The sequence below is a fragment of the Schistocerca cancellata genome, chromosome 2 (assembly GCF_023864275.1).
Source record: "Schistocerca cancellata isolate TAMUIC-IGC-003103 chromosome 2, iqSchCanc2.1, whole genome shotgun sequence".
NCBI lineage: Eukaryota > Metazoa > Arthropoda > Insecta > Orthoptera > Acrididae > Schistocerca > Schistocerca cancellata.
In genome coordinates, this window is record NC_064627.1 from 1,048,315,185 (window position 1) to 1,048,328,127 (window position 12,943).

The 12,943-nt window shown below is 39.6% G+C and overlaps 1 protein-coding gene across 2 annotated transcripts in view; it reads left to right on the top strand.

The window, feature by feature from the left end:
- Positions 1-12,943, top strand: part of LOC126163027 (integrin beta-PS-like) — a 258,145-nt gene that overhangs the window by 152,403 nt on the left and 92,799 nt on the right. For both annotated transcript variants that reach the window (XM_049919898.1, XM_049919896.1), the window contains exon 9: positions 4,842-4,967. In XM_049919898.1, coding sequence (XP_049775855.1) covers positions 4,842-4,967 — 126 coding nt within the window. The remainder of the gene's footprint in view (positions 1-4,841; positions 4,968-12,943) is intronic.

Consider the following 12,943-nt stretch of genomic DNA (forward strand, 5'->3'; position numbering starts at 1 on the left):
TGAAGAACATTTGCTTGAAACATTTTGTAATCTGCATCTGGACAAACAGTTACTTAGGGTGGTCAAGATAAATGTGCCACCCTGTATATTGTTGGATCTGAGGACCAAATCTGTCACTGACTTTTTGGAGACAAACAAAATCTGCCAGTAACAGTTTTCTAAAAAGTGTTAATCCCATAATGGGCAGTGTATGAGGGTGCAAGGTTACTCATACGAAACAGCTATTTTGAAAGAGGAGCCAAGGGATTAGTGGTGGATCGACTCAAGACAAATACAAAATGATTAACTGATAGTTGTTCAGTCATTTTACAGAGGCTAGAAACAGGGGACATTGGGCTATTTCATGGGCACTGTGACAGTGAGCAATGGCTGAAGCAGCCTTGTTGCAGTCATAAAGTTGTAAATTTAGCCTCAAACACCTGGTGCAATTCTTTCAAGGAGAAAAACAGGATCTGGTAGTGTCGTGTCACCAAAAATGTCAGCACTAAAGATGTGTCTTCTGAAAACTGCCTCAGCAGCTAGTTTGGCAGTCCACACCCAATGGAAATATCTTAGATGTTGCTACAGACATACCTTGTCAATACAGAGACAGGTATTAGTGATCGTGTTATCATAGTGACTATGGTTGCAAAAGTTAATAAACCAGTTAAGTAGGGTAGGAGGGTATTTCTGCTAGAAAGGCAGATAAGCAGTTGTTAGCAACTAACTTACACAATGAATGCAATCATTTAGTCCATGTATTATAGATGCAGAAGAATTATGCCCAAAATTTAAACAGATTGTACATTGTGCTCTGGACAAGTGTGCGCGTATTAAGTGGATTAAGGACGGAAAGGACCCACCATGGTTTAGCAATGAAATTCGGGAAATACTGTGGAAGCTAAGGCTGCTGCTCTCTCAGTTCAAAAGAGAACACACAAACAATGACAGACAAAGAACAGTAGAGATTCATGTATCTGTGAAAAGATCTATGTTTGAAGCATGCAACAACTACCACCATTATACCTTGGCAAAATATCTGGCCAAGAATTAAAAAAAATTCTGGTCCTATGTAAAATAGCTAAGCAGGCTAATCTTGCATGGCAGTTAAAGATCGCAAAATGAAAGTTGAAGTTTTAAATTCTGCATTCAGGAAATAGTTCACACATGAGAATCATACAAACATACCATCATTTGACCATCACACAAAGTCCTGTATAGACCCTGGTGTAGAGAAACTACCTGAAATAGTTCAAAACAAATAAGTCTCCAGGTCCAGATGGAATTCCAAAAGAGTTCTCTATGGCTTTGGTCCCTTAATGAGGTTGCATTTATCACAATTCCCTCACCCAGTGCAGAGTTCCAAGCAACTGGATAAAAGCACAGTTGACTGCCGTATATAAGAAGGGTAAAAGAACAGATCCACAAAATTACAGATCAATATCCTTAACATTTGTTTACTGCAGAATTCTAGCACTTATTCTGAGTTTGAATATAATAAACTTCATAGAGACCAAACAGCTCATGTCCAAATATCAACACTGTTTCAGAAACTATTGCTTGTTTGAAACTCATCTTGCCCTTTTCACACATAATATAATGTGAACTGTGGATGAAGGGCAACAGGTGAATTCCATATTGCTATAATTCCGAAAACAATTTGTCACAGTACCCAACTGCAGATTGTTAATGAAGGTTTGAGCATGCAGAAGATAGACATCTTAAGTAATAGAATCCAGTATGCTTCACGGAACGAGGTGGCGCAGTGGCTAGCACACTGGAGTCGCATTTGGGAGGACGACGATTCAGTCCTGCATCCAGCCATCCTGATTTAGGTTTTCCGTGATTTCCCTAAATTGCTTCAGGCGAATACCGGGATGATTCCTTTGAAAGGGCACAGCCAACTTTCTTTCCCGTCCTTCGCTAATCCGATGAGACCGATGACCTCGTTGTCTGGTCTCCTCCCCCAAACAACCCAACCCATCCAGTATGCTTCATTGATGGTGAGTGTTCTTCAGAGACAAGGGTATTATCAGGAGTGCCAGAGGGAAGCGCAGTAGGACTGCTGTTATTTTCTGTATACATAAATTGTATGGTAGACAGGGTGGGCAGAAATCCGCAGTTGTTTGCTGACGAAGCTGTGGCGTACAGGAAGATGTTAAATATGAGTGACTATAGTATGCTACAGATGACTTAGACAAAATTTCCAGTTGGTTAGATGAATGTATGAAAATGTAAGTTAATGCAGATGAGTAGGAAAAACAAACCCATAATGTTCAGATACAGCATTAGTAGCATCCTGCTTGACACAGTCACGTTGTTTAAGTTCCTGGGCATAATGTTGCAAGGTGATATGAAATCAAACTAGCACATGAGGATTGTGATAGGGAAGTTAAATGGTCAACTTTTGTTTATTGGGAAAATTTTATGTAAGTGTGGTTCATCTGTAAAGGAGATTGCATATAGGATGCTAGGCAACCTATTCTTCAGCACTGCTTGAGTGTATAGGATCTAACCAGGTTGGTTTAAAGGAAGATGCTGAAGAAATTCAGAGATGTGCTGCTAGATTTGTTACTGGTAGATTCTAACAACATGCAAATATTACAGAGAGGCTTTGGGAACTTAAATGGGAATTCCTGGGGGGGAAGGCAATGTTCTTTTCGAAGAACACTTGTGAGAGAATTTAGAGAACAGACATTTAAAGCTGACTGCAGAATGATCCTACTGCTGCCAGCATACATTCTGCATAAGGACCATGTAGATAAGATACAAGATATTAGGCCTCATACAGAGGCATATTGACACTTGTTTTTCCCCTGCTCTATCTGTGCATGGAAGAGGAATGGAAACACTTAGCAATGGCATGGGGTACCCTCTCCCATGCACCTGATGGCGGCTTGCAGAGTATGAAAGATGTAAATGTAGAAGCATCTGTCTGGTGAATAATTGGAAAAAGCAAGACTGTTTCAATCTCAAACTTCCTTTACAATTTCGGAATTCAATCCTTATTTCGTTATAAGCATAGATGAAAAAGAATGTGAATATCACACCTCTAATAAGAGAATGCTATTGTTTCAAGATGAGAAAAATCGTGAAAATAGCTGTTAGCCATTTGGATCATGTGACACCCTTACACACTGCCCAGTATGGATTGACAATTTCAGGAAAACTGTCAGCAACAGTTTTTGTTTGTCTTCAAATTTGGTTCTTGAGTCTGTCAAGATGTTTACCAGTTACTGGAAGAGCAAAGTATGAGTACACAACAGTCACAAAATCTAGAGAACTCACAAAAGAAATCTAGCATCAGTTTCTGGACAAAGTTTTGTGACCTTATGTAGAAATGGATCCATTTCTGTACATTATTGGCCCATGGAGTGGGCAAAGTAATCTATTCTTATACAATGGGCAGTATGTCAATGAATTGGAAATAAAATTGGAATAAAAGAGTTTTCACTAAAAGTAATTCCACTGAAGTGTGCACTTTTCTGTCAACCCTGTAACATATACTTTCTTCAACAGATGAAGAATTGCATTCACCAATTACAGAAGTGCCCTATTCTCATCGGCCAGCAAAGGAAAATCACAAGTAGAAGTGATACAGTTAAAATACATACTTTGATTCATAATCAATTTCAGGCTCCAGCTTTTAGAAAATGCTTCTATATGTGTGGTTTGTCGTGAAATTATTGCTAGTTCATGAAGTATTTAGAAATGTCAATGAAGTTGCTTTTCATAATGATATCACAATAGAAAATATGAGTGTGGCATATGTGTCTTTGCATGTTTTTGGTGGCACTTCGAATTACCACGTATTGAATGTTTTTATGACAGATATCAGCCTGAGAAATGCAATGGTTCTCCTGAAGAATAGAAGAATAAATGAAATAGAAATTTTAGAATTTATAGTTTTTCGTTTTCAATTACTGCTATTTATATAAGATTTGTAATGATAAAATCTATTCTTAATAAGATATGAAATGCTTGTTTCCTCTGTTAATATTGATGTGATGTACTTCCACACAATGAAAGGAAAAAAAGCAATGTGAGATTGTATTTGAAGACATGGCACAAAAATTTGAAAGTATGCTCTTAACGAGTATGCTAACAGCTCACTAAATATGACACAACATGTGATACTGTTGAAGTGGTGTCAAACTTTTGAATGTCATTTCTCAGAAACTGTTGAGTATTGGCATCTAAACCAAACTAGGTGATCCTATATTTTTACCCTTCAAAATTTCAGTTGTGTCAGGGAGCGGCCAATGGCAGCTTCCCTTTGTGAGTTACTTATGCGATGTATTTCCCTACCAGTGGTCTCAACAAGAAAGCAAAAGATTTGGCTACATCTTATGTTGGAACACCTGTGGTGCTTTCTATTGGCCGTAAAGGTAGACCCTCTTCTCTATAAATTTTCAGAAGGCCCTGCAGTCTGGTTGGTATGCAACTGTATGTTCTTAATTTCTTGGTTGCCTATTGCAGTAATAATTGTGGCAAGAGAGAAGTCTTCACCGGTCTTCAGTGGATCACTTGAAAATTACTGGTAGGTGCACAGTTGAAATGTCAGTGATTATAGTTAATGATAACCGGTTTGCAAACCTGGAATTAATCTGAATATTCAATATGCCAGGAAAGTTTTAAAAATTACAGTTTAAATTGTTTGTTATTTCTTACTGTTACAACTTTTTCCCAGTCATTTAATACCATGGGTATTTGAGATACAAGTGAGGTTTCCTGTTGTCTTTGTTATAATAAATTGTAAGTGTATGCTCCTTTTCTGTATGAAATAGTGTTAGATTTCTTTTTCACTTTCAGACGTTTGAACTGGATTTGATAGTCATTTATTCATTAAAATATCATTTCAGGTCAAGAAATGCCCTGAAAACAAAGCAAACTGGACCCAGTTCATTGAAATAAAGCCAACAGGGGTGAATGAGAGTCTTATTCTTAAAATTGACTTACTATGTGACTGTGACTGTGAAGACACACAGGTAAATACCTAGCATTTCATTGACTGAGGAATTTATTTTATGAAATACATAAAACTGACTGCATCTTATTATATTATATTTTTAGCTGAAATCATTTTATTTTTGAGGGACATAAATAGTACAGATGATTAAAAATTCAATATATACTCTTTTATAAAAATAGAATTTCAGGATGAACCACTCACCTGCAGATGATTAAATGGACATACATAGATACAAATAACAACTCTCCAAATTTTTATATTCTTTAAGTTCTCTCTCTCTCTCTCTCTCTCTCTCTCTCTCTCACACACACACACACACACACAACAGATATACAAGTGGAAATAATGCAACTTTGCTTCCAGTGTGTGTGTGTGTGTGTGTGTGTGTGAGAGAGAGAGAGAGAGAGAGAGAGAGAGAGAGGTAAGGGGGGTAGTCTAGAAAAAGAGCAGAAACTCAAATGATTGTGTTTATTCTGTACATTATTAATGTCTTCTTAAAGGACAAATCTGTGAATAAATTCCCAGAAAAGCCATGGCACCTTCATATGCCCACAAGTTCATGCACTACTTGCCCATATGTGATTCAAATTAAAGAAAATGTCTTCATAATCTGTATCCATGGCTAGGACAATTAAGCTCAATGAGCTGCAGTCCTCTATGTTCACTGTTTCCTCACAGATGGCAACATAAAACCTTCTGTTAATATGAAATTCAACAGTTACCAGCAATATCATACCAAAGCAATGACAGCTATAATCTTTCTGCATCAATGTCTACATATTCTGCAAATCACTATGAAGTGCATGGCAGAGGATACTTAGCATGCTACCACAAGTCATGGTTTCTTCCTTGTTCCAGTTACATAGGGAGTGTGAGGATAACGCCTCTGTGCATGCTGTAATTAGTCTAATCTTGTCTTTATGGTCATTATGGGAGTGATATGTGGCTTGGGTCATGAAGAATTTCTGTAGATGTTTCCCTTAATACTGGTTCTCAAAACTTTTTAAGGAGGGCTTCATCGAAGAAGTGATGTCTATTGTCAAGCATCTGCCAATTCAGACATCTCTGCCCGAACTCTTTGCCTTTACATATGTCTGCTTGTGTCTGTATATGTGCGGATGGATATGTGTGTGTGTGTGTGTGTGTGTGTGTGTGTGTGTGTGTGTGTGTGTGTGTGTGTGTGCGAGTGCGAGTGTATACATGTCCCTTTTTCCCCCTAAGGTAAGTCTTTCCACTCCCGGGATTGGAATGACTCCTTACCCTCTCCCTTAAAACCCACATCCTTTCGTCTTTCCCTCTCCTTCCCTCTTTCCTGATGAAGCAACCATGGGTTGCAAAAGCTTGAAATTTGTGTGTGCGTTTCTGTGTTTTTTATTGTGTCTATCTACCAGCGCTTTCTCGTTTGGTAAGTCACTGCATCTTTGTTTTTTAATATATTTTTCCCATGTGGAATGTGTGTGTGTGTGTCTTCTTTTCTGAAAAGGCTCTGACCAAAAGCAAATGTTTAAGTGTCTTTTCATTGTGTCTGTCTGTACTAATGTAATTTTTATGTTGAGTAGAAATCTATCTTCCATGTATGTCAATTTTATGTTTCTTAGTATTTAAAGCAAATTTCCAGTCTCTGCGTTACTTTGAAATTGTGTCAGGTTCTGGATGGATATTTGTGCAGCTTTATTCAGATAGTACTTCATTACAAATAACTGCAACATCTTCAAAAAAGTTATGGTTACTGTCACGATTGTCTGCCAGCTCATTAATATACAATATTAACAACTAAGGTCCCAAAACATTTCCCTGGTCCCTACTTGAAATAACTTATAATTCTGGTGATGGCTCTCCACCCAAGATAAAAAGCTGAATCCTGACTCCCAAGAAGTCCTAAACTGAGCCACAAATTTTGTTTGATACTCCATTGCAATGGGTGTGGTGTTCTCTGATGGAGGATATGGGTCAGAGTGAATAAAAATCTGCTTGATGGCAGCAGCCTCCCTTTACTACTTTCCAACAATTTGTCCCTGCATTTGGTGGGCACTGGGTGTGGTCATCAAACCCACAGATGTTGTTGGCGAGCATTATCATGTACATTCAGTAGCTGCTATACCTGGCACGACCAAGTAGAAGGCATCCTTGCATGATCATCATACCGTGGCAGTGTCGTATCAGGTGCTGACACATTGGATGGGAGTTGTTTTGCTGCAAGCACTGCAGCTGGGACATGCCCACCCATGGTGAATGACAGAGACATAGGCATCCAGTCAAGCATCTTGCTGATGTCGTCTGGCACTGGCAGAGCCCCGTGTCTCACTGGCAATGAGGGCCTCAGTTAGACCCTCAGCCCATTAGTTCAGTGTCTGATCGCCCTGATAAGCATTGCTGTAAGGGTGATGGTGGACCAATAGTGCCCTCACAGTGGAAGCCAAAACTGCAGCGTACACTGACTCAATAATTCACCATTTTGATGACTTACCAGGACGGAAAGCTTGTATTTGTACATGCCAATGTGAGTTTGTTGTGATGTGGCTGCTGCAATGTCATGTACACCCTGTGTCAGAGCATCCCTGTTTTTGATAACATGTTGGTCACTGACCAAAAGGTGTGCAGCAGCATCTACATGGATGCCATGGCATATTGTCATGCCAGCATGCCTGTGGAAAATGGGTTTTCTGGCATTAGGCTCAAGCAGTATCACCCTTTTCCTCTTGGAAGAATGCAACCCTCTGCTTTCTTCCTGCTGCTGTGCCTGGAACATTCACAGTTCATCTCAGGCACCATTCTGTTAGTATCTGGCATCTGAAACACTTTAACAGATAATGTTCCTATTGATGGGTGCTGTCATTATTAGTATAAGCATGCAGGCAGGAGGTTTGTTGAGATGGGAGTCATGTATTTCACACCTGAGACACTAATGGACAGTGCCTATTATTAGCAAACTTATGAGTGTAATGGATTTGGAGGTTCCCCACACAATTAGTCTTTGATGCTGTCATATATGCTCAAACAGTTTCTCCATCAAAATCCAGCCATTCTGTGGGCAGGTAGCACTCAGTCTATGGAAGTGAGATGGGTAAAGTCTAAGGTAATGCTCAGGTAGATAATTTTTTTCATTTTTTCTTTAGGGAGAATTTTGAAAGGGAGCTCAGGGAGGAGGAGTAAGGAACAGGAAGTGTTTAAGAATGTGGTGCCGGTAATGGTACTGGGTAGCCAGAAATAAGAACCCATAATGTCACAACAGGTGCTACTATTTATCAGGCTTTGCCCTCAATGTTCTAATTGTTGTGTGTTGCTTAGCCAGCTCTGGTTATAGCTTGTGTAGATGACAACTACTGAGTCTGCCACTGAAAAGTGCCAATGTGAGTCTGCCCTTTGGAACTATTTGTTTCTGTGTATAATCACTTCTCAGGGACACTCATAACTGGGTGTCTTTAGGCACAGAATAGTTTCAGCTTGCATGACCCTGGAACTATATGCACTAGCTTTCTAGGGCATAACATAAGTCACTCAGCTTGACACTGCAACAGTTCTGAAGTGGAGAGTATTGTGTGGAACTTCCTTTGGGTAGTAAAATGCACACTTTCCATCACATGAACTTCCTAACTAATATTTCTTGTTAAATAAGATTTGAAAGGTAACATTATTAACTACTATTCCTGAGTTCAGGACACTCCTGTAGTCATTACCAAGCCTGAAATCATTTATGCTAACCCTCTTCATACCATTAACAACATTACACATTCTCTGTAAATAGAAGTCTGACCTTTTAATATATTACCTTAATACATACTTTAACTACAATAAAATCTGTCCTTTATGCTGATTTGTAAGCCTCTAGCAGAAATGCAACATCTTCTGATATTTGAATTTCAGTACTTTGTAATCCATACAGACTTAAACATAACCATTACACATATGCACACATTTTCCCAACTAACAAGAAAAACACAGATAAAATTCACATATGTATTGTGTCTCCCTCAAGGAAGAGGAAATCCTTGCTTAGCTCACTAGGCTGCTCCATGGTCTTATGACATATGGATAAACTGGAGCATTTTAGGGGTAATTCATTCATTTTACCAGATCTTAACTTCACCCCCCACCCCACCCCCACCCGCCTCCTTCACCCTCAATCTATTCCCTTCCTCCTTTGGATGAAGCTACCAGTAAATGAGACAGGGCTTCCGGGACACCCTTGAACAGTCATGTTCAACCCACAAGTACCAATCATCACAGTGGTATGAGTCAGGGGTTGTAACTTCACATTGACCAGAAAGGTATTTCAATTACATGGTAAGGCCTTTGGTATGGTGTAATGAATTTCTTTGTCTCCCTTCCAGAATATAGGGGTTGGTCAATATTACCCATTGCCATGCAGGGTACTTGGGCAGATTGGCCTTCTTCTTCCTGCCAATCCAGGGCTTTTGTATTTGTTATCTTAACCCAGTTTCAGATGACCCTAAACCTCTTAGCAAAATTACGAACAATTGATATATCATCCCCAGGAGAAGGTTTACACAGTTCAAAAGGGGAGAGCATCTTCTGACCATAAGTGACCTCATATGCTGATAATCCTGTACTTTGGTGTGCCTTTGAGTTATAAGTTGCTACCACATATAGTAGTAGAGCAGCCCAGTCACTACAGTGACTGTTCACTTAATAACTTAACATTTTCCCTGCCTTTCTCTGTACCCTTTCTGTTCTTCCATTTGCTCATGTCCATAACTTCTGAATTCATAAAAGTCTACACACCTTTTTCATTTACTTTGAAATGAAACTGGTACCCTAATCAATTTCCACAGTTTCCAATGTCCCAAATTTTAGAATTCTTTGCTGTTGCCTGAGATGCAGTTTCTGTCTGCTGGTTTTTCACAGCAATCATAACCAAGTAATGGGAAAAGTGATTGTTTGCAGATAAGCCATATTGAGTCCCCCTCCAGCACCTGTGCTAACTGACAGAGGGCATCCATACAAATCATCTTGAAAGGTCCATTACAACCTTTGTAATGCAATTTGCAGTTAACTTAACTCAAACCTTTGTCCACACAGTACACTGTTTCTCACATACTGCTCCAAGTCTTACTTCCATGTTCCCCACCAATAATGTTCCATAACACATCACTCAGTAGCACAGCAACCTACATTCCCTGCTAAGACAGTACTTTGTTATATAAATTTGCCGGCATGACTGTATGCCGCCAACACTTTGTTCTTTTGCAAAGCACTCCATAATCAACACAAAACTAGGTTTGTATAGCAAAAGTGCTGACAGTTACAGTCAACAGCCAGAGCCTTATACCACTCATCTGCAGAAATACCAACACATTCCATTATACGTATCTTGTGAAGCAATCAGCTAATGTTGCCATTTATTTTCTCAAGGCAGTGTACTACCTCAAAATCAAACTCATTAAGCCATAAAGCCCATCAAGTTAGGTGTCCAGTTCATTCTTTGAGGCTCATCAATGTGATCTGTCATGACTTTGAAACATCTACCATAAAAGATAGCAATGGAAATATGTGATACCATAAATGAGGCTGAGCATCTCCTTCTCTATAGTTAAGTAATTATTTTATGCCTTGTTTATCTGTCTTGATGTATAGGTTGCCAGGTGCTCTGCCTTGTCTGTTTGTTGGTGTAATGCACACCCTAAGGCATGGTTCCTGGCATCACAAGTTAGTATGAACCACTTTTGATATCCATGAAGTGAGGACAGTACAAGACATCAATAGGACTCTTAAATGCACAAAGGGTTGTTCACAGTCAGGAGGCCAATGAAACTTTATTCCCTTCTTTAACAGATGTGTAAGTGTCCATGCTATGTTTGCAAACTTTGGCACTCCTGTAATAAAAAGCCAAGGCTAAAAAGGAGTGGTGTTGTTTTATCTAATGAAATCGTGAGGTTTCAGAGACTTTTCAAGTCTCAAACATCTATGATGCGTATATGCAGACTGAAGCAATGAATGAAAATTTGTAGCAAGGACAGGATTTGAGCCCAGCTGTACTGCTGGGTGCTAACCAGTAAGACACCCTGACACAGTGGCTTTGCTCAGTTGCATGGACTGCCCTGTCACACCTCCTTCCTTGATCCAAATTCCTGCTCATGCCCCAGTCCACTTGGTATTCCCCTTAAACTTGAACGAGCTTGCAGAGTGTCTCCAATTGTGTTGGAATAGCACCTCAGTGTCAAATGAAACAGGTGATTCTGCCTGAAAGCCAGGCATAGGTGCTTTATTCTAATGAAACTATATGGTTCCAGACCTTTTCAAGTCTCAGACATCTGGGGTAGTTCATGGTTCCAGAGACCTTGTCAAGTCTCAGTCATCTGGGGTAGTCCATGCAGTTGTGCAAAGCCACTGTGACAGGGAGGCATAGTGGTTAGCACATGTGCCTAGTGAGCATGAGACCTGGGTTTCATTCATTGCTTCAGTCTTCATACATACATCATTGATGCTCTTTTTCCATAGTAGGAATAGGGAATTCCTGCATGGCTTTTATGAGCTATGGGTCTGTTTGCCCATGATCCTGACTGATAACATGGCCCAAATAACATATTTCTTTTGATAAAAAATAATGCTTTTATAAACTAAAAATAGTGCTGCTCACAAATGACTAAAGATGTCCCACAAATGTACCATGTGTTCTTATATGTCTAGAAAATTCTGCAATAATATCTAAGTATACCATGTGTCATTGAAGTTTCAGGCCTCATAATTCCCCAGACAATAGGCTTTGGAATGTCACAGGGGCATTTGTCAACCCAAATGGCATTCAGTGGTGCAGTTAATGACCAGAACTGTAAATGTGGATTATATTCATTCTCTGGCACTACCGCCGATGGATGGTACCCACTTCATCGATCCATAGTTGCAAAACAATGGCATTGCCTCAGCTTATTCAAAGTTTTTGTATTGTGTGATACTGGGTGTGCAGTGTTACCATATGCTGATTCATTATTGATAGTCACAACTGAATCTATATGCCCTACTGCCTTCTGAGCTATTGTTTTGGTACAATAATGACTGGTGCCCCCCCCCCCCCCCCTCCCCTCCTCACTCCTCACCAGCCCCATTGTCTGGTACTCTCTTCTATTATTCCATCACAGAGATGTTGGTTTACAAATTCCTCCATCACTGGTTTGAGGTAATGTGGAATCTGGCATAGCTTCCTGTACACTGGCAGTTCCCAGTGGGAATTCTCTGCTGCATAAGTGGCCCAGTTGGAAATGGTCTTGGAAGGTTGAATAATTCTGCATATTCCACTAACAATTTTTCCATTATCTCCCTGTCACTTCCGTGCAAATGTGACACTTTCCCTCACAGTGCAGCAAAATTGACAGACTGTTCAGGCTTAGTATACTTTATACTGATTTCTCTATACAACTCTTCTTCCACCGACTTTTCCAAATTGGTTATCAGTGCATGATATGCTAGCTTTACTTCCACTGATCCAAAATTATCTACACTGATGGGCACTACATGGCTTTGATCAACTTCTCATATGTATGACAAATTATGGCATACAAAGCACTGTGCTTTATCCAACTCCTTGTTTTCTGCCTAGGGTTCAACTATGCATAACATATTAATTGGAAAATCTGCTTCTCCATCTACTTAGACTAGCATCCCTGCACATTTTGGTGTTTTATCCTCCAAGTCGAGTGAAAGGGAGTGTGCATACAATATAGTTGGCTTCCCCTGACCTAGGAGATTTTCTCAGGTTCAGTTTAGCACCTGCCGATTCGAATTTCTGAAAAACTTTCTTTAAGATTGACATATGTTCATTCCATGTATTGCTTGCAATCAGAATGTTATCTACATACAAGGTGATGTGCTTCAGTAGATCTTGACTAAAAAACTCTATCCAGTGTTAGAATAAATGCTGACATGGTCTTTTTTAGTGCAAAGGGAAGCATTTGATACTGATAGCAATGCCCTTCATAAAGGAATGTGGTATACAGTCTGCATTCAGGGGCCAACAATGCCTAGTGATATCTGAAG